The 27,862-nt window shown below is 39.8% G+C and overlaps 1 protein-coding gene across 5 annotated transcripts in view; it reads right to left on the reverse strand.

The window, feature by feature from the left end:
• Nucleotides 1-27,862, reverse strand: part of ANKRD26 (ankyrin repeat domain containing 26) — a 59,675-nt gene that overhangs the window by 15,676 nt on the left and 16,137 nt on the right. For all 5 annotated transcript variants that reach the window (XM_083698870.1, XM_083698871.1, XM_083698873.1 and 2 more), the window contains exons 12-30: nt 27,010-27,065; nt 26,022-26,097; nt 25,680-25,724; nt 24,421-24,606; nt 23,928-23,980; nt 21,020-22,045; nt 20,015-20,223; nt 19,471-19,620; nt 17,337-17,370; nt 16,047-16,188; nt 15,028-15,244; nt 14,312-14,495; nt 10,312-10,458; nt 7,518-8,474; nt 6,744-6,896; nt 5,031-5,185; nt 4,725-4,818; nt 4,086-4,163; nt 539-673 (exon numbers count right to left, since the gene is read on the reverse strand). In XM_083698870.1, coding sequence (XP_083554996.1) covers nt 539-673; nt 4,086-4,163; nt 4,725-4,818; nt 5,031-5,185; nt 6,744-6,896; nt 7,518-8,474; nt 10,312-10,458; nt 14,312-14,495; nt 15,028-15,244; nt 16,047-16,188; nt 17,337-17,370; nt 19,471-19,620; nt 20,015-20,223; nt 21,020-22,045; nt 23,928-23,980; nt 24,421-24,606; nt 25,680-25,724; nt 26,022-26,097; nt 27,010-27,065 — 4,097 coding nt within the window. The remainder of the gene's footprint in view (nt 1-538; nt 674-4,085; nt 4,164-4,724; nt 4,819-5,030; nt 5,186-6,743; nt 6,897-7,517; nt 8,475-10,311; nt 10,459-14,311; nt 14,496-15,027; nt 15,245-16,046; nt 16,189-17,336; nt 17,371-19,470; nt 19,621-20,014; nt 20,224-21,019; nt 22,046-23,927; nt 23,981-24,420; nt 24,607-25,679; nt 25,725-26,021; nt 26,098-27,009; nt 27,066-27,862) is intronic.

Consider the following 27,862-nt stretch of genomic DNA (forward strand, 5'->3'; position numbering starts at 1 on the left):
CAGATGGGCAGCAAACCTACACATTGAGAACTAGTGGAGGGACAGACCTGAAATACAGACTTACAGGTCTATCCAGGCCTCACTGCTCAATTGCCAGCCAGAAAAGGTTAAAAAACTGTTCTCTGATGCTGGTTATATATCTTTGTTTATTCATTGAGAGCCTTTACTTTGAGACCACCCCCCAAAGGAGGTGCCTATTTGAGGTTGGCTACAAAAAACAATATTTAGGTTTGTATTTTTTGTGAACTTACTTGCAATGATTCACAAAAAAATATAATGGATGATTACAAGGGTTCAAGTGTATTTGTTAGGCACCAGGCAAAAATATTCCTTTTCTTCTAGGCTTTTGGCTAGTTAAACAATCTATGGCCTTTAAAACTTTTTTGGGAGTATTATTATTTTTAATTGTAATTGGATGAAATTTAATAAATATAAATAACTAAATAAAATTACTTGGGAGGTACCTAATGTTTACTCTGAGTGTAAAGAAACACAGAACAGTTTGACACAGGCTTAACTGCATTCATGCTGGACTCACCTGAGCCATTAGCTCTGTCTTTTCCTTCTCAAGCTCAGAAAGGCGAGCTTCAAGTTTTGATTTTGACTTTACTTCTTCTTCCCACATACTCTGAGTATCTTGCGCAGTTGCTGAAAATATGCTTTCCTTCTGGACCTAAGGAGCAATCAGAATGTGTTTTGATGGAGAACTATCACAGAAAAAGCCATCCAGGCATTTATATAAAAATATAGACTCCATTAGGTTGTCGCAGAGCCAACTACCAAGCCATAATTTGGCGATAGGGGCAGTAACCACAGGCTTGCTTACTCACTTCTTAATTTCCACACCCTCACCAGCCCTTGGTACATATACTCCTCCTCCAATGCTTTGCTACCATTTGCTGCAGTGCTTGAATTAGGCAAACTGTGGTTACCACTAATTGTAGTTTCCCTCAAAAACAGGTATTAAAATCCACTTAAACAATTCTATCAGTCTTTTTTGCATCACAACTGAGAAGAGTAATTTGCTACATACATTTTAAATATAAATTATTATTAAAATTGTACATTAAAATTATATGTAATCATCATTATTTAATTATGATGATGGTGGAGTAAGAAATAAAGTATTATTTTCAGCCTTATGAACCAAATTCTGTTTAATATTCAGAATAAATATTTAAAGACTTGAGGTGATATTAAACAAAATCAAACTCAGAGGAAACCCATTAAAATCAATTGACTTGATACACTGATTTCAGTGGGCCTGCTCTGAAAGTTAGTTTTATTATTCATCAGTGATTTCTGTCACATTTAAACTTACCTGTTTGAATTCTATGTAGAAGACACTGACTGCAACTTATACACATTTAGCTTATGCCCATTGAGCTGTATCCACTTGGCAAAAAATATATATAATAATTTAAAAGGGGGTAGAAAGGGGGCAGGTGTCTGGGAAAAAAAGATTTTGGCAATTCCACCTGCCTTTGAACCCAATGAATGTTGACTATATGTGATTTTGGCTTTACATGCTATCCCCGCAACATAACCCCCATGGAAGTTGAGAGTCACCTGAATAATCACTTTCCTTCTCCACAACCCCAGCTGAACATCTTTGAGCAGTACCTATTTATCTACTTGGTTTTCTGAGGAGCTCCGGAAAATGAAGCGGGATCTCAGACGGCTAGAGCGAGTATGGCGACGGACTCGTGACGGAGCCTCAAGAACATCTTATAGGACGCTTATGAAAGCCTATGAGATGGCTATGAAAGCTGCTAAGAAATCTTACTTTGCAGCTTCCATTGCATCTGCTAGCTCTCGCCCGGCACAACTTTTTAGAATAATTAGGTCAATAACGTCCTTAGGAGGACAACCAAACTTAAGCACAAATTCGACCCACAGCTGTGAGGCATTCGCGAGTTTTTTTGCGGAGAAAGTCCTGTTGCTCCGCCATGACCTCCCTGCCAATTTAGATACAGTGACTGAACTGGAGGCCCCTCGATTGACTTCAGGTCCAGTGTTGGACCATTTCGATCGGATACTCCCTACTGATGTGGATAGATTCCTCCAAGTTGGTAGGCCCACCACCTGCCTCCTTGATCCGTGCCCGTCTTGGCTGATTAGGGAGTGTCCAGATGTTGTGCGGACCCCCCTGGTTGAAATTATCAATTTGTCCCTTGACACAGGGACATTCCCAGGGGAACTGAAGGAAGCAGTGGTGTGTCCACTCTTAAAAAAAACACTTCATTAGATCCCTTAGACCTATCCAATTACTGCCCAGTTTCAAATCTTCCATACCTGGGTAAGGTAATCGAGAGAGCGGTTGCTGAACAGCTTGGTAGGTTTCTGGAGGAAACATCGGCATTAGATCCATTTCAGTCCGGTTTCCGTCCTGGTTTTGGGACGGAGACGGCTCTGGTTGCCCTAACAGATGATCTCCGTAGACAACTGGATCGAGGTGGGTCAGGACTGCTGATCCTTTTAGATTTGTCAGCAGCCTTTGACATGGTCGATCATGATCTTCTGGACCACCGCCTTGCAGACGTGGGGATACAGGGCATAGCCCGTAACTGGTTGTGCTCTTTTATCTCTGGTCGGGGACAGAGGGTGGCACTAGGGAGGGAAATGTCGTTGCGCCACTCCTTGGTGTGTGGAGTACCGCAGGGCGCAATTCTCTCCCCGATGCTTTTTAACATCTTTATGCGCCCCCTTGCCCAGATTATCCGGAGCTTTGGGCTGGGCTGTCACCAATATGCTGATGACACTCAGCTCTATCTGCTGATGGATGGCCACACTGACTCGACCCCGAACACACTGACCAGATGCTTGGAAGCTGTGGCTGGATGGTTTCGTGGGAGCCGATTGAAACTAAATCCTTCAAAGACAGAGGTCCTATGGCTAGGTTGGGATGGCATGGGGATGAGGGACCAACTCCCTTCTCTTGCGGGGGCCCAATTAGTGCCATTGCCTTCCGTTAAGAGTTTGGGTGTAATCCTTGACGCCTCCCTTTCCATGGAGGCGCAAGTTACAGCAACAGCCAAGGCAACATTTTTCCACCTTCACCGCATCAAGCAGTTGGTCCCTTACCTTTCCCGCCCCGACCTGGCCACAGTGATCCATGCGGCGGTCATCTCCAGGTTTGACTACTGTAATTCGCTCTATGCGGGGCTGCCCTTGAAGCTGTCCCAGAAACTCCAGCGGGTACAGAATGCTGCAGCGAGGCTCCTCACGGGGTCTCTGCCATGGGAGCATATTCACCCAGTGCTTTTCAAGCTGCACTGGCTCCCGGTGGAGTACAGGGTCAGATTTAAGGTGCTGCTTTTGACCTTTAAAGCCCTTCACGGCCTAGGACCCTCGTACCTACAGGACCGCCTCTCCTGGTATGCCCTACGGAGAGCCTCAAGGTCCATAAATAACAACACCCTAGTGGTCCCAGGCCCTAAGGAAGTTAGATTGGCTTCAACCAGAGCCAGGGCCTTTTCAACTCTGGCTCCGGCCTGGTGGAACGCTCTGCCTCATGAGACCAGGGCCCTGCAGGATCTGATTTCTTTCCACAGGGCCTGTAAGACAGAGTTGTTCCGCCTGGCCTTTGGCTTGGAGCCAATTTGATTCCCTCCCTCCCTCTCTCTCCCCCCCCTTTCTTTTCCTTCTCCTCCTGCGATGAGGCTACATTTTAATATTCTATTATTTTAATGTTGTATTTTATTCTTGTTTTTAAGTTGTAACCATTCATCTTGTTTTTATTATTACTTGTAAGCCGCTCTGAGCCCGGCCTTGGCTGGGGAGGGTGGGGTATAAATAAAAAAATATTATTATTAATTATTATTATTACTTGCATTTGACGTGCAAGGAGCTGGGACTGAACAACGGGAGCTTACCCTGTCGCGGGGATTCGAACCGCCAACCTTCTGATTGGCAAGCCCTAGGCTCTGTGGTTTAGACCACCCGCGTCCCATTAGTCACAAGGTACTGCATGCTAATCTTCATCATCTTAAAACAGAACCCCCCCCCCCCCATATTTTACTTCTATCCTATGAGCAAGTATAATCACAGACAAATCATCAGCACAGACAAATCATTTACCGCACCTGTTGCTTTAGTTGTTCCTCTAAATTGACTTTTGCTCTTTGTAAACCATTTATCAATTCCTCAAGACGACTGTGAATCTATTTTTTAAAAAAGAAAAGAAAAAAAGAAAAAAATTAAATTACTGAGCTAAACTGAAATAGTTCTCTCCAGATATCTTGAAGCTACTACATTCATTTCAATAACATTGAATTAATCTGATTAAAGTTTCTTGAGGTGACCTAAAATATTAACAGATCTTTGAATGCTCTCATAACATTACTTTGCTCCTACATAATTTGTAGCAGATTACTGTTTGTGGAATGCTCTCCCCAGGAGGCCCACCTACCACCACCAATATATATATATATCTTTAGGTGCCAGGCAAAAACTTTCCTCTATAACCAGGCCTTTGGCCTTTAACTATCTGTGGCCTTTAAGGATTTTTATAACGTATTTCTTTTCTCCCTTGGTTTCAATGTATCTATGTGGAGTTTTTCCTTTCTGTCTTTTTAAATTGCTTTGGGTTGCCCTGGGCAAGATAAAGTGACTAATAAATTTAATTTATCATAATAATAATGAACAACTGACAGTTGCTGGAATCATCTAGAAACAATCTTCCTACCCATCACCCTCTCCTTTCCCAATGACTGATGACTTACAGAGACACTATTCTGCAGGTCCTTTTGAAGTATCTCAATTCGACCAGCTTGTTGAGCAGCTGTTGCTTCCAGTCTGGCATTTTCTATTTCAAGACTTAAAGGGAATAAATAAATAAAAACCAAAGTTTCAAGGCAACACATAATAAATATATATATATATTCTATATACGTTTGAGTGTAAGTTTTCACAACAAATACAATTCAGTAAACACTGCTATTTGATAACATTATCATTTGATACATAGCAGCTCTTCATTTCAACACATGCTTAAAATACAATGTGCACACAGTGGCAGTATATTTTACCTCTGTATATGGTCTTCTAATTGTTTTTTAGAATTAATTGTTCCTGTTAATTCTACCACCAGATCTTGTAATTTTTGTTCCTTGTCACTCAAAGTATTTTTAAATTCATGAATATGTCTTTCAGACTGAAGATGTTGCTCTTCTGACTCCTGCAACTGTAAAAAGAAAGAAACCGCAACAGAACATGATTGGCTAAAGGGGCTTGGTAATATGCTTATCATGTTTCCAGTTGACTATAGAACTAGAACAAAGTTGCTATGAAGTGAGAGAAAGAAGGTAATTTCTTCTCTGAAGCCGCTAGCAGCAATTATTTATTAATTCTGCATGGCAGGTCTACCAAAGACACTAAGGGGTGCCCCAATCTCCAATTCTAACAGATACGCCAAGAGGATAACCTTGGAAGCTCCAGGAGAACCAACAGTTTTGCAGTTCTCCTATGTCTCCCCTGGCTATACAGATCAGCTTTAAAATACCTACATGGAAAGAACACCAGATGGAATGAAATGAAATCTAGTCCATTTCTATGGTGCAACCCTTTTGAATCTCTGTTTGAAGCGAGATTGGTTATATAAAGGTACAAACATTGTTGAAATTATATCCACCTCCATTCATACATGCCACTGTTGTTGTTTAGTCGGTTAGTCGTGTCCGACTCTTCGTGACCCCATGGACCAGAGCATGCCAGGCACTCCTGTCTTCCACTGCCTCCTGCAGTTTGGTCCGACTCATTATTGTGGCTTCGAGAACACTGCCCAACCATCTCGTCCTCTGTGCCCTCAATCTTTCCCAACATCAGGGTCTTTTCCAGGGAGTCTTCTCTTCTCATGAGGTGGCCAAAGTATTGGAGCCTCAGCTTCATGATCAGTCCTTCCAGTGACCACTCAGGGCTGATTTCCTTAAGAATGGATGTGTTTGATCTTCTTGCAGTCCATGGGACTCTCAAGAGTCCATGGGACTCTCACCATAATTCAAAAGCATCAATTCTTCGGCGATCAGCCTTCTTTATGGTCCAGCTCTCACTTCCATACATCACTACTGGGAAAACCATGGCTTTAACTATACGGACCTTTGTTGGCAAGGTGATGTCTCTGCTTTTTAAGATGCTGTCTAGGTTTGCCATCGCCTTTATCCCAAGGAGCAGGCGTCTTTTAATTTCGTGACTGCTGTATGCAGTGATCACGGAGCCCAAGAAAGTAAAATCTCTCACTGCCTCCATTTCTTCCCCTTCTATTTGCCAGGAGGTGATGGGCCCAGTGGCCATGATCTTTGTTTTTTTGATGTTGAGCTTCAGACCATATTTTGCGCTCTCCTCTTTCACCCTCATTAAAAGGTTCTTTAATTCCTCCTCACTTTCTGCCATCAAGGTTGTATCATCTGCATATCTGAGGTTGTTGATATTTCTTCCGGTGATCTTAATTCCGGCTTGGGATTCATCCAGCCCAGCCTTTCGCATGATGAATTCTGCATATACGTTAAATAAGCAGGGAGACAATATACAGCCTTGCCATACTCCTTTCCCAATTTTGAACCAATCAGTTGTTCCATATCCAGTTCTAACTGTAGCTTCTTGTCCCACATAGAGATTTCTCAGGAGACAGATGAGGTGATCAGGCACTCCCATGCCACTATTCTGCCTCAAAATGAGCATTTTAAAAAGCGAATAATAGGCTGAAGACATATTAGTCAACATTTAATAAACTATTTTAATCATACCTTGAATTTCATCCTGTCTATCTCCTTTTGAAGATGTTGCTTATCCTCTTCTAGGTCAATACGATAACGTGTAGAAACTTCCAATGAAGCTTCGGACATGGACTGTTTTTTAAGAGAATCTGCAAGTTCTTGTTTAAGTTGCCTTATTGTACCCTAAGAAAAGAAAAAAGTGATTTAAATGCCTATAGCTTGTAGAGATTTTTTTTTGCAGAATATCATTTGCAGTGTTTAATAAAATCTCCAAAGTATCCCAAAGTGCTTCAGAGGATCCTGTTTCAGTTCAGGGTGATCCAGCGAGATCCTGCTTTGAAGCCAAGAAGCCCTGAATCTCTATGAAGTAGCCCCTCTTTAGTTCTCAAGTCATGATTCATACAAAACTCTTGCACCTGGCAATAGATTTTCTTTCAGACTAAATACCAACTGAAACTTTGGACAGCGCATGCGAATTGCTTCTAGCTAGCACTCATTCCTATTTATTCCGAATGTAAAGATTTAAAAAGGGACTTATCCAAGTGTTTTAAATACACAAACTGGTTGTAAATGCAGTTCCCCTTTGTACTATATTCCACAGTATTATACGGTGTGCAATTTTAACATCTGAGGATAAGGCTCATTTAGAAGACAATTGCAGAAAGCTCTCCATGTCAAACCATAGTACTGCTAGGTGCAAATAGAGATTTGTTAATGCAATCAGACTTTTGCTAGTGGCTAAGAGGATTGCATCACTTTTATTTTAATGTTTAGAGATGCACTGATTGAATATATCACACTTACCTCTCTATCTGCTTTTTCTGCTTCATATTTCAAGACTTCCTCCTTCAAATTATTGCATTTTGCAATTAATTCCTTATTTACCTCTTCCTTCATCTGCACTTGTTTTTCGGTATCAGCTCTGAGTTTATTGAAAATATCATTGAATCGATCTTGGACATCACTCACTACTTTTTCTTTGATAATACCCTTGTTTTGAAAATCTTCAAATTGCTGCCGGAGTAGAAGATTTTCACTCTGGAGCTGTGCTAATCGTTCCTGCATAGATTCCTGTTTTACCACATATTTGTTCATTTGCTCCTTGTCAACTTGTCGTGTATTCTCGAGTTCCTTCACTAGACAGTGTGCCTGATTTAAATCCCTTTGAACGCTTTCTAATTGCATGCTTTTTTCTCTAAGACTATGTGTTACCTGATGAAGTTCGTGTTCGAGACTATTAGCTTTACTTTCAGCTTTTCTTAATTGCTCAGACATGCCATTGTTGGTTTCTCGTAGATGACATAGATCATGGTTCAGTTTCTCTTTCAAGCGAAGCCATTCATCGCACTCTCGTTGCAGTGTTCGTTCAAGATCATTTTTCAATATCTGGCATCGTTCAAGTTCCTGAGCAGCAGAAGTTGAGCGGGAACGAACTGAGTCAAGTTCTCCCTCCAATCTTTCTTTATTTTCTTTAAAATGCTCTAATTTGGATGTTAGGATTGCAACTTCTGTTTTTGATAAATTGATTTGTCCATTGTACTGAAAAATTGTTTGAGTCAAAGTTTCTTCATTTACTTTCAGCTCCTTTTTAAGTTCTTCTATTTTTTCTTTCAAAGCTTCATTTTCTTCCAAATATCTAGTTTCCTCTTCTTGGTGCTTGACTCTTATGTGTTCAAGCTCTAATCTTAACACTGTTAGTTCATCTTCAAGCACTCGATTTTTATTTAACAGTTCCTTTTCTTGGGCATGATTATCAGTCATCTGAATGATTTACAAACATAAGGTAAAGTTAATTAAAAAATCTTCCAAAATTCTTTTATTTTCCTCATCATTATCATGGATTTATATACTTATTTATTTGATTTATATTCCACCCTTCATTTGAGGACCACAGGGCAGATTACAGGATAAAACCTCAAAAAATAAATAGCATAATAACAAAAAAATAAAAAATACCCCCACCAGCTTTAAATAGCTAAAGGCCTGGAAGAAGAGGAATGCCTTTGCTTGGCTCCTAAAGATATGTAATGATGGCACCAGGCAAGCCCCCCTGGGGAGGGCATTCCACAAACAGGAAGCCACAAGGCAGCTGACATCTTTGATATCTACCAGCTGGAACAGACAGGAAGCATAGTTGTTGCCATGCAAGATGTAAAAAGGGCTGCAATTACCTTGAGAGAACTAGTGATAACAGCCACCTTCAAGTACAGCATATGGAAAGAAACATGGCTGCTCTTATAGATCCATGTTTTTTCCCCTATGCAGTGGTTGTTAAAGAAAGAGGAAGAAGAAAGACTAAAAGATTTTGGTGGAGTGCAAATTCCAGAAGCAAGCCATAATCTGATCTGCTCATTGGTTCAGGAGAGACCTCTCTGGAACCTGAACCCCTTCGAATTGCTTCCCAATCCCATAGCCTATTGTACACCTGGAAATATCTTGCATACAGATATAAATCATGTTTAACTAAAGCTTATGCACAAACAATACAATCCACATGAAAGTGTGACAAATGAAGGTCTTTAAGCGTACCAAGAAACCGTAACTAGAACATAGTGAGTTCTTTGACATACCGTATTGGCCTGAATATAAGGGACGCGGGTGGCACTGTGGGTAAAACCTCAGCGCCTAGTTCTTCTAGAACAAATGAAGATGTACTTAGATAAACTCTGATTCAAGCGAGGCCTGGAAATTTCATTGGATTCCACTCAGTCACAAGATGGTTACTTTCAGATAAGGGTGGTGCTTTGGTCTAAACCACTGAGCCTCTTGGGCTTGCCAATTAGAAGGTCGGCGGTTCGAATCCCCGCAGCGGGGTGCACTCCCGTCGTTCGGTCCCAGCACCTGCCAACCTAGCAGTTTGAAAGCACCTCCGGGTGCAAGTAGATAAATAGGGACCGCTTACCAGCGGGAAGGTAAACGGCGTTCCGTGTGCTGCGCTGGCTCCCCAGATGCAGCTTGTCACGCTGGCCACGTGACCCGGAAGTGTCTGCGGACAGCACTGGCTCCCGGCCTATAGAGTGAGATGAGCGCACAACCCTAGAGTCTGGCAAGACTGGCCCGAACGGGCAGGGGTACCTTTACCTATTGGCCTGAATATAAGCCTACTTTCCCCCCAAATTCCGACTGTGAAAAGTTAAAATGCGGCTTATATTTGTGACCTTAGGGTATACAGCCAGGAGTGTGGCAAAGCAGTGCCTGTCCCACGCGTACCCCCCCATCCTCTCCCCCAAGGCCAGGAAGGGAGCAAGCAAGGAAGGGGAAAGTCCGTCGGCAATGCAGCATGGCTCCTCCCCCCCCTCCCACTATGCAGCCAGGAGCAGCAAGGAATGGAGTGGCTTATATTTGGGTATTTTCTCTCCCCCCCCCCCAATTTTAAAGGTGCAGCTTATATTCAGGCCAATACAGTATATCCATGAGTGCAAGAATGCATACTCACACTTTAGAAATTTGCTGCAAGAAATCCCGGTTTAGTAAAAGTGAACTCAAAGCAAAATTTTACTGTCCTGTAAGTTTATAGAACTGTTCTGTGCTAGTGCGTCTTGGAAAAATATTTGCGCTTAACTCTCTTACACTTTTAAGGATTTGATAAAATGGATACCTCTGACTGTATAGCTGCTGTTTTTTTCAACTCTTCCTCTAATTCCTTCTGCCTCCAGAGGTGACTATTCAAAATACCCTCTTGCAGAGCTCTGGCAGACTTTTCTTGTGACAGCTGTTGCTGGGCTTCATTGCGTTCTTCTTCAATCTACAAAAATGCATTTAAAGATATCTAAAAGAACGATATACAATTTTTTTAAAAAACACACACATTTCAATTCAGAACACAGCTGTCCTTAAAAAAATACACTAAAAGTGAAAACTTTTAGTAAAAACAGAAGTCACTGCACAGAACGTTATACGTAATAATCGCTTTTCCAGGTATTTATTCTGTTTATGGAATTAACAGAAATTAAGGTGAAATTCTCAATTTCTCATATTTTCGAAAGAGTATTAGTTTAATTTTTTTGAAGTATCTTCTTTTGTTTGATAAGAAAGGAGTTCAAAGCACATACTATTGTTGTAAGAACAGAAAGTACATGTTACCTTTTTTCAAAATACGTAAGCTGTGAAAAAACCTAGAACTTGCATATTAATTTTGAGTTTGTATTTTTTCTGAACAAGCTTACCATTTGTCGAACAGCATTCACAAGGTCTTGCATTGCCTGAGGCGTTTCCTTGAAACTCAAATCTAATGAATTTGATGAGGAATTGATCCTCCCTAAAATGCTTTCTCTCACAGGAGGAATAGAAAAGGAAAGACTAGGAAGCAAGCTTCCTTGATATCTACCAGATGTAAATTTTCTGCCCAATAGGTAAGTGCTAGAGTTGCCCCGAGGATAACTAGAAAGTGAAGAAATCCATTCCTGATTAGGTTGGTCAATTTTCTTCATTCTATTAAAATCAGAATACAGCTGGTAGCTTACCCCAGCCTTCATAGGCACCAGATAAAAATACTCCTACATATTCTGAATGCTGGTAATGACCAATTTTCAGTAATCAGATTTGGCAGATGACCAAACATTTTCAATGTCATCTAAGTATTTTGCATTTTCTCACTCTACTAAAACATTTTGTTCAGTTTAACATACCACCTAGAAGCATGAAACTATTTGTGAAAGGAAATTCAGACTCAAGGTATCAAGCAAATAACAAAAAGTCCTTAAGTATGCTGCTTCTTCAGTATCAAAAGGAAAGAGAAAGGGGCAAAAATCTTTAAAACTGAACTCAAACGAGGAGAATGCATACTGTTTTAAACAGTGTAAACATTAAAATATGGATGAGCACTGTAAAGCTGTCTATTACAGAACTGACATAGCCATTTCTCCTTCTGAGCTTCAGCTGACATCACAAAACACTTGGCCTATCTAGTTAATTATGAGGTCACTAAACTTTTTAAAAGTCTATTTTCCTTTTGCTCCCTAAAACATTTAAGCTAAATGCAACAAAAATAGTAAGATCTAATTAAGCAAAACATGCTTACTGATTATCAGTTATTTCTTTTACGTAAATTAGGGGATTTAATATTTATATCTATCAGGTTGGTATTTGGTATTCTATCAGGTTGGTATTTAGGAGATCAAACATTGTCATAAAATAGGCCTTAGGCAGCCTTTCTGGATCTTTCGAAGTCACGTTTTTTCATTCATGTCTTTAACAGATGCTAAAGTAGCAAGAGTGCATATACTATTTAGAATTTTGACCATGGGCTGGTTGTTGTGTACAATGACTGCTCAGCTTACACTCTCTTTGACGTATGCACACCTATCAGAGGGTAAACCTTATTCAAAATGTATTTCTCATTTATTTCTAAGTAGACACGTATACCACTTATACATGTTTAAAAGTAGACAGTTCTCTATTTGAAAGTGTCTCCTATGTAAAGGGTTGTCCAGTCCAAGGTGATTCTTTTTAAATCAGAAGAAGAGAGAACTGCGGTCTTGAACTGCTCACCATCAGTATGAGTAAGCTGGCACATAGGCCACCTGGTTAAAGATTCTGCATTGCATTTCTATTTAAAATAAAACAAACAGATTTTCCCACACTTGAAACATTTTATGTTCCTTTTCTGCTCTTTTGGAAATGGCAGCGATTTAGTATTGGGCCATTTTCTGACTGGTCCCTTCAGCATCTTCTCAAAATCACAAATGTCCCCCTAAGTCCCAAAACGGTTGGCAATCATTGCAATACTTCTACATAGAAAATTAATTTTAGATACTTACTCCTAAATTTTGGTTGGATGATTTCACCCAAGAGTTTGATAAATAGATTAAATAATAAGGGAGAGAATGGGCAGTCCTAGCAAGCACTCTTTTTAACCTAAAGGTTTCTAGTGGAACTTTGTTTACATATATTGAAACAGTAGGCTTAGAATACATCAACTTAACCCAAGACATGAATGTGGAGCCCATCCCTATTTTCCTCAGTACCTGGAATAGTTTGACATTTTAAATAGGTAGGTCAATGTTATTGGCTAAATGGAGAAATCAAATAAGAGAAAAATCAACACTTGAATTATGAAGTGGGGGAGTAAAGGGGTCCATAATGCTCATGAAGTGGACCCATAAGCTCCACCTCCTGCCTGACTTCCAATTTCACTGTCTCTTATTGGTCCTCATAAGACACAGTCCCTATTGCTGAAATAGAATAACTAGGTCTACTTTCTCATGAGCATTATTTATTGGCACCTGTTGCAAAACAAAGCATAGATCTGAAAAATCTTCATTTTTTTGCACTCACTAGTTCTCCAGAAAGGGAGAAACAATCTCTGTTCAGCCCTCCCTCCTATGCTAGGCTCACCAAACAGAAAACCTTCCCGAAACAGAATCATCTGCTACAGCTTATCAGTGATGCACAGTGAATTATTGCTTTCATTAGTCAAGATCCCTTTGGCCAGCAACCTCTCTGTACTAGTCTGCTTTCCCACTGTGGACAAAATAATATTCACATGGGTTTGCCTTGTTTTGCATGGGAATGTATTCTCAACACCCCTTCAACTCTACATAACTTCTTTCAGAAATCTATACACTGATTTTATCCAATCTGGATCTTCACAAAGAAGCTGGCTAAGGCTATGCATTTTCTCAGCAGCAGAAGTTCGCCATTTGCCCCTAGACCTGCAGGTTCCACCACAACAAGACAGAAAGCACCCCTTCTGTGTGCCAGAGTTAAATTGCAGCAAGGAATTAAGGAAGACAAGACAGGGAGGAGTCCAAGAATGTGCTGTTTCTGCAGTCAGGGTTATTTTGGATTCCAACATAGCCCAAGTTAGCAAAGCTGTTCCCACTTGCCTGGACCAGAAAATGTACCTAGATTCAAAGATAGCCGGAATTCTGAGTGTGTTTCTGGCATCAGCTGACAAAACCCAGAGCAAGGACAGGCAGGCAAGCAACTAGTTAAAGTGAGATCTTGCCTGGGATCTGCATGAATGAATCACAGGATAGATGGTTTGATACCAGCCAGTACAGTAAGGTAGCTTAAGGTAGGGAGGCATGGGAGGTCCCTGAATAGAAGTATGGAGACAAATTAAGTCATCTCTGGAGCTTTCTAAGACAGGAGCTAAGGAGATGCATCACAAAATATTGGTGGTGATGGTGAGCTGTATTTCAAGCACTGATCCCAGGCCAAATTTAATGTTCAGAAATAATGCTTGTTACTAAGACAGTAGTTCTAACTATATTTAGCCCAAAGTAAATATTATTGAACTAAATGGGACTTTATCATGAGTAAACATAATTAGGATCACCCTGTAAACCAATTTATGTTAGACTCAGAGGTAATGGAATATGAGTAAGAACTTCCTACCACAAAAAACTGATTTCTGTTCATATTCTTTGTAAACAACCAAATATAACACGAGAGTACAATAGTTAAATTTGTAGTTTCAGACAAATGCTTACTACAAATCCAAGCTGTTAAAAAAGTTTTCAGTACTTTCATAGGCATTTTTACTTTATTTCTCCATTGCCTTTAGCTGTGATTCCTGCATTGCAATGGTTTGCACTAAAAACCCTTTGGGTTCTTTCCAACTCTACAGTTTAATGTTTCCAAATTAATCTAACCTGTTTCAAGTGGTTTTTCAGTGTTCTAAATTCCATTTCCAGACTTCTCAGCATTAACTCAAGTTGTTGTTTTTCTTCTGTTTGTTTATAGTACTGCTCCTCTTTCTTCCTTAACTGTTCTTGGTTTTCCTCGTACAACCTTTCAGCACTTGTCCTCTTTTCTTCTTCTTGTTTCAAAGAAAATCTGGCAAATAACCATTTTGAAAGACGTGTATGAATACAGAGGCAGGCATTTAATGTTAGGTTAAAATACCTCTATAAGAGATGTTTGAGGCTATGTGCATGAGGGAGCTGTGCTTGTTTGCCCTGCTCCAGCCACCTGTTCATTAGACTATAATGTTTACACAGTGACCTTTGTGGTATTTTTATTAAATTTGTTTACAGTCCTTCATCCATAGATCTCAGGGTGGTTTACAACACAAAAACAGAAGTTAAGTAATAAAACATTTGCACACTGATAGCAACATTCGGCCTACAGATTTTGGACGTAAGCACATAGGTCCCTGTGGAAATGTGACAATGTGCAGACATCAAGTGATGCCATTTCTGTATGTTGTTCCAGTTTAAGAATAGGCTACTCTAATCAAACCTTAGCTTAACAATGCTGACTCCGTCCTAGGAAGTCTCCAACTTTTTACAGCAGAAGTATCTAATAAAACTGATTCCATTTTATTTTTTTTAGATCATCAGAATTGAATTTTTTTATGACAGCTTACTTGAGACTGCTGATAGTACTTTCCCATTCAACTTTTTTATGATCCAGTGTAGATTTCATTTCTGTCATTTCTTCCAGTATTCTCTGTTGCTCTTTTTTCTCATTCTCAATTTTTTTTACTTTTCCTCGAAGATGAATAGAACATCCTCTTTCACGTTCAATTAAACTTTCATATTCATGACATATATTTTGAATTTTCAGTAGACTCACAGAATCTGCTTTAGGGGAAACAGTGTAGTATTAACTTACTTGTTCAAAATTTTAATTCATAGCAACAAGAAAAAGTGAGTGATGTATAGCTTTATGTCAATACCCTGGAAAAATGTGCTTGGAAAAAACACACATATTGATTGTACTCTTGAGGTGTGATTCACACAAGGAATTCCTGGTAAGTTTAGGGTTCCGAATTCACCGCAGTGTTGAGGACTGTGCTGCACATGTATTGTAAATGCACTTGCACTTCCAAGAATCTGGGCCTCAAGTGACAATGATGGCTGTAGGAACACACCCAGATTATGAACCTGCTCCTTCAAGGAGAGTGCAGCCTTGTTCAGAACAAGCTGTTCCACCAAATCTCAGACACTGGAATTACCCACCCACAGGACCACAGTCTTGTTTGGATTAAGGTTCAACTTACTGATCCACATTACTGTCCCCAGGCAGTAATTCAGGACCTGCACTGCCTCTTCTAACACTTATAGAAGGGAGAGACAGAGCTGAATGTCATCAACATACTGCTAGTTGTTTGGTCCAAATTCCCTGATGAGTGGTTGCTTTGTTTCTGCTGCTATTGCTAGGAGTTAAAAATCCTTGTTGATCTACTGCAAATCACCCAGAGGAGGACATATTCAGATGGCCCCACCTTTACCCTGCCATTTAGATTTTAGGGGCATACTGGGTAAAATAGGGGGAGAGGAAGTCTTGTTTACAAGAGCAAAAGTTGTGCAAGCAGGTTGACACTGCTGGGTGTTAAATTTATTTTGTTCTGAATATTATGGGTAACAATAGCACTGTGCTTACCTTTACTATCCAAACTAAGTTTTTCTATCAACATCATAGCTTCTCTATAGAATGAAGTAGGTAACTCAATATCGTCTGTAGGTGTATCTGAAGATGGAGTTAAGTCATCAAAATCATTGGCAACTCCCATTGCTCTATAGATCTATGAGTAATAAATACATAATCAAATAGAGTAAAACATCATAACAAATCAGCCCATTTCTTTTTAACTATTAGGCCATAAATAGTGTTTCAAGAATACAGCAATAGCTCAGTTCAGCACAATTCAGTCAAATCAAACCATGATCAGTTCACATGCTGGTTATTTCACTACAAAACACTTGAGAAGCATGACTGTCCTTGACCTTGGTGCCATGATCCTCCCCTCTTGTCCACATGCGAACAGATCTACAGTTTGGTCCTAAACAATGGCCTGGTGTCCAATATGCAAGCAAACCAGGGTTTAGCTTGTTACACAAACCCATCTTTGCGCTACATCCAGGGTAGCCAACATGGTGCCTTCCAAATACTGGATTATAACTCCCACTGAAACTGACCATTTGCTATGCTGTCTGAGGCTGATGGGAGTTGTAGTCTAATAACACATGGAGGGCACCACATGATGCCCCTGTGCCACATTTTCTGTCAGCTCATCCACTTCCAAACAGTCTCTGGATTTTATGCCAAAGCATTTTACCTTGTTTAGTTGAATACATAATAGCAGTACACCTATATTGTCATTAGCTGGCTCTCCCTAGGCGGAAAGCTAGCTGAGAACTTGCCTACTTAACAACTTTCAAACAGCTCTTAGCTTTCCTAATAGTGCTGCTGATTTCTAACTCTCCAGGTGCTGGTACCCACACTTCTTCTCTCCCAATTTCTTTAACAGTCCTATATAGCCATGACCAGAATATTGGCATAATTTGCCCCTCATTCACAACTTTATTATAGCTCATATCCAGTTCTGTATTAAAAGAAGTCATAAAGTTTTATTGGTCTGACTGAATCATTAAACTGACTTCCTGAAAGTGACATTATTAGTGTCTAACTGCAACAGTTATTTTGCTAGCAACCACCAAGTACAGATTGTTTCCACACAGACATCTCTTCACACATCCAGGGAATATGCATGTCCAAGGCTTGCTATAACTCATTCCTGCTTTTGCACATTATCCTAAACCTTGGATCAGCATGTCATGAGTGTGGCCACTCTTTCTTCCTCAAAAATTGGTGAAAATATCCTTGCCACTTATAGTTCTGTACAAATGTTTACAAGTTAAGGTAAAATTTTGACAGCCTATTTTACAGTACCTTTTTTGTTTCATTCACATTTCGGGCTTGATGTCTAGAAAACAAACATAACACTTTTCAGTATGAAAGTGTTGCAAGTAAACTACATTTAACTTTAAAAATGTACACAAATTTTGTATCTGTGTCTTTGGGCAGCAGCTCAGTCTGTTTTGGAGCCACTTTGTGTGTTTCTAATTAGGCTCTTTATCTGGAACTACATTAGATCTGTTAAAAACGAAACTGTTTCCCCATCATTCACTATAATGAGGAATCTAAAAACAGTACATATATTTTAACTTAAGTGGATGAAATTAGCAGCCCCTGTAGCAGCCCCAACAAAGTGCAGAAGCCTGTCAAATTTTAGGCAGATAAACCCAGCGTGAGGGTGCGTGCAAGGCACTTTTAAAGTCTGATGCTTTAAAGTTTGATGTTTTAATTGAAAGAAAAATATGTAACTTTTTCATTTTTCTATCAGAACCAGATACATTTTGCAGACATGGTCATCCCCTTGACTGTTTTTTGGTGGGTACAATAGGAAGCATAGGGGCAAGGTGTGAGTATGGAACTCCAAGAAATTAGGGTAGAGGAAATGTCACCTTCTTACACACAATGATCCTGCTACTCTAATGGTTCAGGGTAGTAGTGGTAAAAAGGGGAGGAGGCTGCTAGTTTGTGGGGATACAACTCTGATGTCCCTATTGACTTGCATAAGGACAGACATAGATCCACATTTAAAACACAGCTTTTAATTGTCCCACAACAGATCACTGTGATTGGAGTGCCCTGGGAAATAATTAGGTAAAGGTAAAGGGACCCCCGACCATTAGGTCCAGTCGTGGCCGACTCTGGGGTTGCGGCGCTAATCTCGCTTTATTGGCCGAGGGAGCCGGCGTACAGCTTCCGGGTCATGTGGCCAGCATGACTAAGCCGCTTCTGGTGAACCAGAGCAGCGCACGAAAATGCCGTTTACCTTCCCACCAGAGCGGTACCTATTCATCTGCTTGCACTTTGACGTGCTTTCAAACTACTAGGTTGGCAGGAGCAGGTACCAAGCAACAGGAGCTCACCGCGTCGCGGGGATTCGAACCCCCGACATTCTGATCGGCAAGTCCTAAGCTATGTGGTTTAACCCACGGCGCCACCCGCATCCCTTTCAGGAAATAATTAACTGTGATTAAAAGTTAGACCTGTGTATCTAAACCAGTGTTTCTCAAACCTGGGGCCCCTGCTGTTGTTGGACTACAACTCCCATTATCCCTACCTAACAGGAACAGCGGTCAGGGATGATGGGAATTGTAGTCCAACAACTGCTGGTACCCAAGTTTGTTGAATACTGGTCTAAACAAATGATCCCCACACCTCTTAAGCTCTGGGTATTTCCTGAGTCAGCTTCCTGAAATAATGAGGCGTTTGAGTTGAGACTACAGAGACACTTGGAATCTTACGGAGTCTCTGTGAGGCTTTGAGACACTTTGTTACAGGCACAGATTCAAAAATATAAGAACACATCCTGAATCACCTGATAATTCAGGATACACAGAGAACTGATGCATAGCTCTGGCAAATTCAAAATTAAACCAAATGCAAAATGGCAACATGAACACATAATTGCAAAGGCTTCTTCAGGAGAACTTGGAAGGCTCTGGTAAATCTGGAGATGCAATACTTGGCTAAATATATCAAATAACAGAGCTTTTTACACCCACCAAACAAGTAACATGCATTCAATGGTGGGATAAGCTCGGTCTGTAGAGCTTAATACTCTTGATTTCAGAGTTGTGGGTTCAAGTCCCACGTTGATATCCTGGATTGCAGGGGGTTGGACTAGATGACCCTCTACAATTCTATAATTCTAATGTTCTAAACCATGGGTAGGCAAACTAAGACCCGGGGGCCGGATCCGGCCCAATCGCCTTCTCAATCCGACCTGTGGACAGACTGGGAATCAGTGTGTTTTTACATGAGTAGAATGTGTCCTTTTATTTAAAATGCATCTCTGGGTTATTTGTGGGGCATAGGAATTCGTTCTCCCCCCACCCCCCCCAAAATTAAAAATTTATAGTCCCCCCCCCAAGGTCCGAGGGACAGTGGACCGGCCCCCTGCTGAAAAAGTTTGCTGACCCCTGTAAACAAACAACATTATGGCTTTTAGTACCTCTCTTCTTCCAAAGATGCTTCACTTAAACTGCTGTCATCATGAAGTTCATGTAGATTTTCAATAATCTCCTGACTGGTTTTCTGCTTTGAAATCCATTTTTTATTTTCAGTTTTTTCTACATCCTTCACCTTGGCGATAGGATTTTCCCTCAAATGCAGAAAAAATATAGTATTTAAGAAGCTACAGGAAAATATTGTAAGCCACACTACCTTAAATAATTTGCACTGGGTTAAAACAAATGTACCTGTAGCAAAACAAAAAAATTATACAGTGACAAAAATGAAACCATAACATACTTAAAGATGGAAAAATTATTGGCAGATGATTTTTGGGACTCTTTGAGGAAAATTAGAACTAAATGCTACTAACTACAACAGTATGACTATTTCAATTCAAAATGATGAACTATGCTCTCACATGTCCAGGAAGGAGATGTAAATATAGTCTACATCAGATGGTTGTATAGTTACTTATCTCCTTGTGCAAACTCATTCAGTACATTCATATGAATACAGATGTGTATATTATTATTCATACTCACTTCTTAAAAGTTACTGTAAGTAATCCCTTTCTGTCTGAGGAAATTTTGCTCATTAATTGACTTTCTTCCATCATTTCACCTTCATTTTCTGAGGGCTTTAGATCCCTTTGTTCAATATTCATAGCCAGTTTTTTCCCAACATTTGCAGTTTCTTTTTTTCCAATGACCTCCATTTCCTCCCATTTCTGCTTCCTTTTTTCCTCTTCAACCTAAAACAAACAAGTCAATATATTTGTCAGAATGCAAGTAGAAAGCCAATTAATTTTAATTGTTCTTTTTTTTTGCTCAACACTCCAGCAAAACAACCATTTCACCCTTGAAAAGAAAACACACACTACTAAGCTTGCAAGTTAATAAGAATTTGTATTGCATAACAGGTAGTAATGAAAGAATACATGTATTAGTGACAGAAAAAAACACACAATATTTAAGTGAAAGCAGATAAAATATTATTTAGAAAAGTGACCAACAATACTATAAATGAGGAAAATGAATCTTACAAGAGTAACATTTCACACAGCAAAAGTGAAGAGTGCCAAGCAAGAATGACAGTAAATGGAAATATTGATCAATACCCTGTTCAGAAGCCACTTTCACATTTTGGCCCAAATTCTTACCCTGCTTAAAATGGGTGCAGTGAATTTGTTAGGCCATTGCACCTATTTACAGCCTTTTCATGTTAGTATAGTCAACTATTAAATTTATTCATTTATTTATTACATTTGTAAACTGCCCTTGATTCGTAGATCTCAAGGTGGTTCACAGCATAGAAATACAAAAAAAGAAAAAGAAAAAATACATGATAAAAACAAATTGGTGAATTAATTGTTAAAATCATCGTCTAATGGAATGAAAGCATATATCTCTTCCTTCGTGATCCGCTTAAGAATAATTGTGTGAAGCTTAAAAAGAGGGCTTTCCAATAAATGCTGAAGAGCTAAAATGAACAGGATGGTTGAAGTGCAAGAAAGATCAAAGAATGAAAAGCAGCAGGTACACCTCTACCTCTTTTTGCAGTTGGGCTTTTTCGTTCTCCAAAGCCAGGAACACTATCTGCAGCATTCCTACCTCATTTTTAAACCTTGCGACATCACGTTCCAATTCTTTATCCAGTTCTTTTTTTGATGTTTGATGGAAGCTTTGTTCAGAGTTTCTCGCTTTATTTCCAATCTCAGTATTCCAATCTTTACAACCACTTACAACAGTCTTAAAACTATGTAGAGTTTTTCTACTTGTTTCATTTGCTACATCAAAATGTAAGTTTGAATCGTCCGTCATGATCGGTTGCTTGATGAATGCAGTCTTAAAAGTTGCATCTGAAACACTGTCTTTACAAGTATGCAATGGTGAATAATTGGGACTTGTTATTGGAGCTGAAGTCTTTCCACTCTTATTTCTTTCCAAGTGTTCAACTGTATTGTCACTCCTTTCTTCACCTAGATTCACTTTTGTACCTCCTGTATTATTGGACAATGCCTCATCATATGTGTTCCAATGCTGCTCAATATTCTGATTTTCATTCTTACACAGTTTAAAAAGAGGCTTCTGAGAAATGGAATTTTGGGGATATAAAATTGTGTTTTCAGTAATGAATTCCATTTCTGTGATCACAGAGTTTGACTCTCCATCACTCTTTCCATGTATACCAATGGTACCTTTAGACAGATGAGGTGACGGTGATTCTTTCGTACCCTCTAATACACCACTGAAGCCATCTTGCGATATTCCTTCCTCAGTAGTATTGCATATTCTCTCATTTCCATTAACTTCGCCGAACATCTGCTTTAGTTCTGCTGTAATGCTCTTAAAATGTGTTTTGACTTCCCTTTTCTCACTTGCAACCCACATTTTTTCATATCTTTCTTCCCAGAGTGTTGAATACAAATGATTGTATTTATTGTTTGATTCTGCATTGTAAACAGCTGCTTCCGTTTTCTTTTCATCACAACTATGTGCAATTTCTGCCTTCTCAGTCTGATTTTCAGGTGGTGGTTTCTCTATAGAGTTGGATGTGCCTATTATATTTATATCCTTATGCAAGCAAGTATGGACAAAGAAGAATTAGCAAATGATAACCAATAATTATGCTACAAATATTATAAGAAGGAATTTAGTGTTGGCCTTTTATTTTTTAACAAAAATGTTGGGACTGCAGCATCATAATAAATGAAATATATTTCTTCCTTTTGTGCACGTGTGTGTGTGTGTAATTTACTAAACTCATCGCTTTGGACAGATTTATAAAGTAAAATAAAAAATCCAAGTATTAATATTAAGTATTCCCTGTACAGATTTTCAATTATTGTGTAGCAAGAATAACTGAGGAAGCTGGAGAAGAGCTGTGAATCTTTTGAGAATTCACGGCTCTCAAAACCATTAGAACTCAGCAAATCTAATGTATTCAGATAGATAGGAATACTCAACAGGTCACAACTTCTTCCCAAGCTGAGGACTCACACACCATTGTTACACTTCCCACTTCAGCCATTGTCACCACTTGCATGAACTGGCACTGGTGGTTATCACAGGGAATCTGTGCAAGCCACACATAGCCACTTGCAAAACAATGGAAAATAATGACTGCATTAGTTGTGGCTGAAGGGCTGGTGCAGCTTCCAAAGAAGCAGACAGGTAATGGGAACGATCCGATCTATGTTTATGGGAAAAACAAGACTTTTGAAGAGCCTTTCCCATTATGAGGCAACGGTTGAACTCGGACAAGGTTCAGTTCTTAAGACACTGTGCTCAGCTCTGTGAACACTCATGTGAAACAAGCATCCATCCCCACCCATGGAAAAACCTTAAGGAAACAATGATACAAAAACCTCAAACAAGGGGAGAACACAAGGAGGAAACGAACAAGTGGATGAAACACTGAAGACAGGAAGAAACAGACCCTAGAAAAGACATGGGAATGATTGGGAGAAGAGCAAAGTGTCGGGCAGAACAGCGGACGAAGGGAACCAGACAAACCACAGAACCGAATGACTTCCCACATGGTCAACAAAAGGGAAGGATAGAAAGGATAGAAATATACACAACAAATAAGAACCATTATGATCCAAAGACAGGTCCACAGAGGGTTGAGACATCTCCACTTTTGGATCTGGCTCCCGAAGGAGGAAGGGGTACTGAAATTCATTGGAGCTGTAATTTATTTCTTGCTATCACTGGAGGGTGCTCAGTATCTATTCTAAATACATATCTTCCTGCCTTGTGAAACTACAAGATACTTGAATATTACTGGAGAAATTTTGACACTGTATGTTTAAGTACTTCTGTGGTAAAATGGAGGCTGGGGAATCTCTCTTGGTGGGGCTGTGGTTTTCTGCGACCCCAAGAAGTAATACGCCCAAGTAATTCCATGTGAAAGAATGATACAAACATTGATTTGCTAGACTACTGCAAAGGTCTGTCCATTATTTTGAATTCCTCAGTAATTGCCATTTTGCTGCTAAAAGTCTTTCTAAATACACTTTTCTATCAGTGGCATAGCTTTTAATTATTTCCTATGCTCAACATTTGACATGCAGCAGTCCATATTTTCAAAAATAATTGTATTTACCCTACCTCTTTCATTTATTCATTCATAGAGGAAAGGATCTATAAATGTGTTGAGACCACAGAAACCAAGAGCCTTAAGGGAGTTCCCATTCAAATAAACACAATACAGTTCTAGAAATAGAGAATGGGCAGTGATGAGAAATCTGGCTGAAATTAACAAGTAGGAAAAAAACATAGAGTTTGGAAGCAGAGATGATGAAGGTATCAAATTCATCAATTTACCTTCAAAATCACTGAAAAACTAAAAAATAATAATCTTAAGGATTATTGCAGTTACATAAGAAACAATATTCAGTTTCAGTATTCAAATGTTTTCATTTGTACTTGTGTACTGTTTTCAAATACTTACCTTGTTCTCATCTTTTTCTAATTCTTTCATGCCTTTTTGTTCATTACATTGATCTGTAAAATATTACATGAAAATGTGTGTTAACTATTATAATTTCTATGATTCACTGTACTCCACAGAAAACCCAGATAGTATAAACACTTCTGATAGTAGTTGTTTTTTAATAAAAAAACCCTAACAAGTTAGCTGTACTAAACTGAGAAGTATTCAGACTTCCAATGCAAGTAATCAAATAACATTCCAGGGCACTCAGCACTGACAGAATATTTCCAGCAGTAATCCAAAAAATGGGAGGAAAATGTGGTTAGGACGTCCCTCCAAATACCAACTCGCACTAAAATTAATTTTTCAACATAGATTAGAACCAGAACTAACTAAAACAACTAACCCAGTTTCAAACCTTGCACTCCACAACTCTGTTAAGTGGGCCCACTAAATATCAAATGAGTTGTGAATAGAATTGTAAGGCATTGCAAAGAATGAAACCAACTACCTTTTGAAGCAAGTCTTGTTCGAACATCAGATAACTCTTCTGCTCTTCCAGCAACATCGGTATTGCTTGCAGCATCATTTTTAGTTAATTGTAGTAGAGATGCATCATCTTGCATCAGAGAGCTAAACGGTTTAGCAGGAGGAACAGTCCTCAATGAATTACTGGTAGAATCCCAGTCAGATGTATCTGATAAAGTCAGAATAGTTTTAGAAAGTTCAAAATGCATTGTATTTAAGTAAACGCCATGACACATTTACTTGTTCTAGAAAACAGACCAAAATTACCTAATATGTTTTCAATTTATGGATAAAAAGATCTATGGCCTATTATGAACAAAGGAAAGCTCCGTAGAGTTGAAATACTCATCTCTGCAAAATGGATGACCACAGCTCTTCTTTAGGAATTTCAGTGGTAGCCTTCTATGCAAGGATCTTCTGTTTACAATACTTGCTCATGCATCTCACAAGAGAAACATGGTCATCTGTATATGGAAGCATAGAATGTACCAAGGCCACATTTTCTGCCTTTTCTCAAGAACTTAATGGTGGGAATCCCTCTCTTATTTTTGACAGTGTGTCATGGACTACCTAGATGCAGAGGAGTGGTGAAAGGAACCAGCTGAGGAACCCGCAAGGGAAGAAGGCTTAGAACCTGGGGATTGTTGGTGGGAAAATGATGAGCTGTCAGAGGGAGAGGAGGAGGTGTCAGAAGCTGAACAGGTAGCATGGTTTAGTGAGCAGGAAGAGTCCGAGACAGAGAACAGACCAGAAGCAGAAGCAGAAGCGGGCTGGGGGGGGGGGGGCAAAAGGTAGAGATGAAGCAGGATGCTGAAGAAGCCTGGGAGTCTCCCGCTGTGACCAGCTCTCCCCCTCCCTGGTCTCCCAGAACTGGAGAGGTATGAAGCAGGCAGAGCAAAGACGGGCAAGACAAAGGAGCCTCAGATTGCTTGAGGAGGACCCAGGAAAGGAGGAGACTTAGGAAGCTATGAGAAGGCAGGGATCTTCAATCCTTGCAACTGCCTCATCAGGGCAGGACCTGCTGGGAAGTATTCCTGTGCTCACCAGGCCTGAGCTGTTTTGTTTCTTTGAATAAAGAGTTAACTTCATTGACACCTTGTGAATTATTGCTGACCTGATCCTGACACCTGCCCTGAGAGAGACTAAGCTAATATATGGTGGCCTTAAGTTCTTCCTTCAGAAGCATAGGATAGTTTATTGTTGTATTTTCAGTGCATGACACAAATAAAAATAGCTAAGAACCTTCAAGATCATCTGCAGCGTCTAGTCCAAGTTCTTCCAGTAAATCTGAAAGAAGAAAAAATACAAAGTATGTCAGCTGAAAATGATACAGTGGACGCCCGGGTTGCGAACGTCATCTGTACGGCAGGCATGTTCGCAACCCACAGCGCTGCGTCTGCGCATGCGCGGGTCACAATTCGGCGCTTCTGTGCATGCGCCAGAAGTAACCTGTTCCGGTACTTCCGAGTTTGACGCGGTGCACAACCCGAAAACACGCCACCTGAAGCGTCTGCAACCCAAGGTATGACTGTAGTAAACAAAATGTGTATTTTCCTCCAAATAATTTATCATAGAACGCATTACCTGATTTTTGCTTTTCTTTGCTTTCTGCCCTCTGAGGATCAGCATCATGTTTGAAGTTGGCTTTATCAGACTTTGGCTGCAACAAAGATAATCCAAAAAAGAAAGATGAAACATCTGAATTGGACTCTTAGCTATGATGATTAACTGAAGTAATTAGATTCATGTGAGACGACCACCTCTTCCACTGTGGGAAGTTTGCTGGACCAATAATTTTAATGGTGTAAAGCAGGTTTGTGACTGAATGCCGGATACTACAGTGGTACCTCGCAAGACGAATGCCTCGTAAGACGAAAAACTCGCAAGACGAAAGAGTTTTTCGTTTTTTGAGTTGCTTCGCAAGACGAATTTCCCTATGGGCTTGCTTCGCAAGACGAAAACGTCTTGCAAGTTTGATTTTCAATGCATTCCTATGGGAATCCGTGCTTCGCAAGACGAAAAATTCGCAAGACGAAAAAACTCGCAGAACGAATTAATTGCGTACATATAGAAATTAACATATCTCCCATTGTTCTCATACAACAAAATTCACTCAAGCAGGGTCAAATGCTTGCAGCCAAACATTTCCTAGGACCATTATTGGTGACCTCAGTATGGCAGCTTCTCCATGATACATTGGTTGCAACTCATCTACCATGTCTCAACAAATGAAACTAGTTTATGGAAAATGTAACTTGAAAAAAGAGACATTGCGCATACCTTTGTAAACCAAGAAAACTTTAATAAAAATATTTTTTTTAAAAAAAAGCATATTCTGCTATTCAATGTTACACTTCCAAAGCTTACCTATGATCTCTTCCCTCACATATATGCACTACGATTTAGTAAGTATGTAAAGTATAGAACATACTGAGTTGGTTAGAGTGTGGTGCTGATAATGTCAAGATTGCAAGTTCAATCCCCATATGGGATAATATATAAGGAAATCAAGAAGAGGCTCAAAAGAGCAATGTTTCTTTGAAAGCCCCGTCAGTAGTGCAAAGTAGCCTACCTTTGAAGTCCATGAAGATTCTTCCTCTTCCTCATACATTCCAAATGTCAATGCAGCTACAAAATAAAAGATCAACTGATTTTTCTCTATAAAAGAAATTTTCCGTCACAAGCAAGAGGGCTGCCCCAGCTGACAAACCATCACAGCAAGTGACAAAGCAGCAAAGCTGAGTTGAGCATTTGCTTGGCTAGAGAAAGTACTAGTATTCATTTCATCGCAGTATCGGTTTAACTGCATTGTGACACTCTTTCTGATATTTGCGCCTAAGCAACTTTAAAAACGAATGTGAGCACCTTTAATTGGGTCTGGAAACAAACTGGCAACCAATACTGCTCCTTTAAAACTGGGGTTATATGAGTTCTAAAGGGAACCCCAGCCAGTAATCTGACTGCTGCATTTTGAAGCTTCTGAGTAGATTCAAGGGCAGCCCGACATAGAATACATTGGGATAATGCAATCTGGAAGTCACCAGAGATTGGAGTACCATGGCAAGTTATATTTGTCCAAAATGGGCTGTAACTGGTGAACCATGCAGATGAGACAGTGGTGTTGGAAGAAAGGGTTTTGGATTTGTTTAGCACCAGAGAAATTTTTGGGACAAACTGGGTCTGCCCAAAAGGAAAGACTCCATTTGAACCAGGATGGAACGAGACAGTTAAGACTTAAAATTAAAAAGAAGGCAAAGCAATTTTTAAATGGATTGAAGCAGGAAAGACAGGAAATAAGCAGCACCTGGTTCAGAACAAATCAGGGATGAGTAGGGAAATGTTTATGATCTAGTGGGTGAACATTGAGAGTGCATGGCCATATGATAGACAAGGGGGGTGGTCATAGCATTTTAGGATAAAATACA

This window comes from Podarcis gaigeae, assembly GCF_964106915.1.
Source record: "Podarcis gaigeae genome assembly, chromosome: 10".
In the NCBI taxonomy this organism is placed as follows: Eukaryota; Metazoa; Chordata; class Lepidosauria; order Squamata; family Lacertidae; genus Podarcis; species Podarcis gaigeae.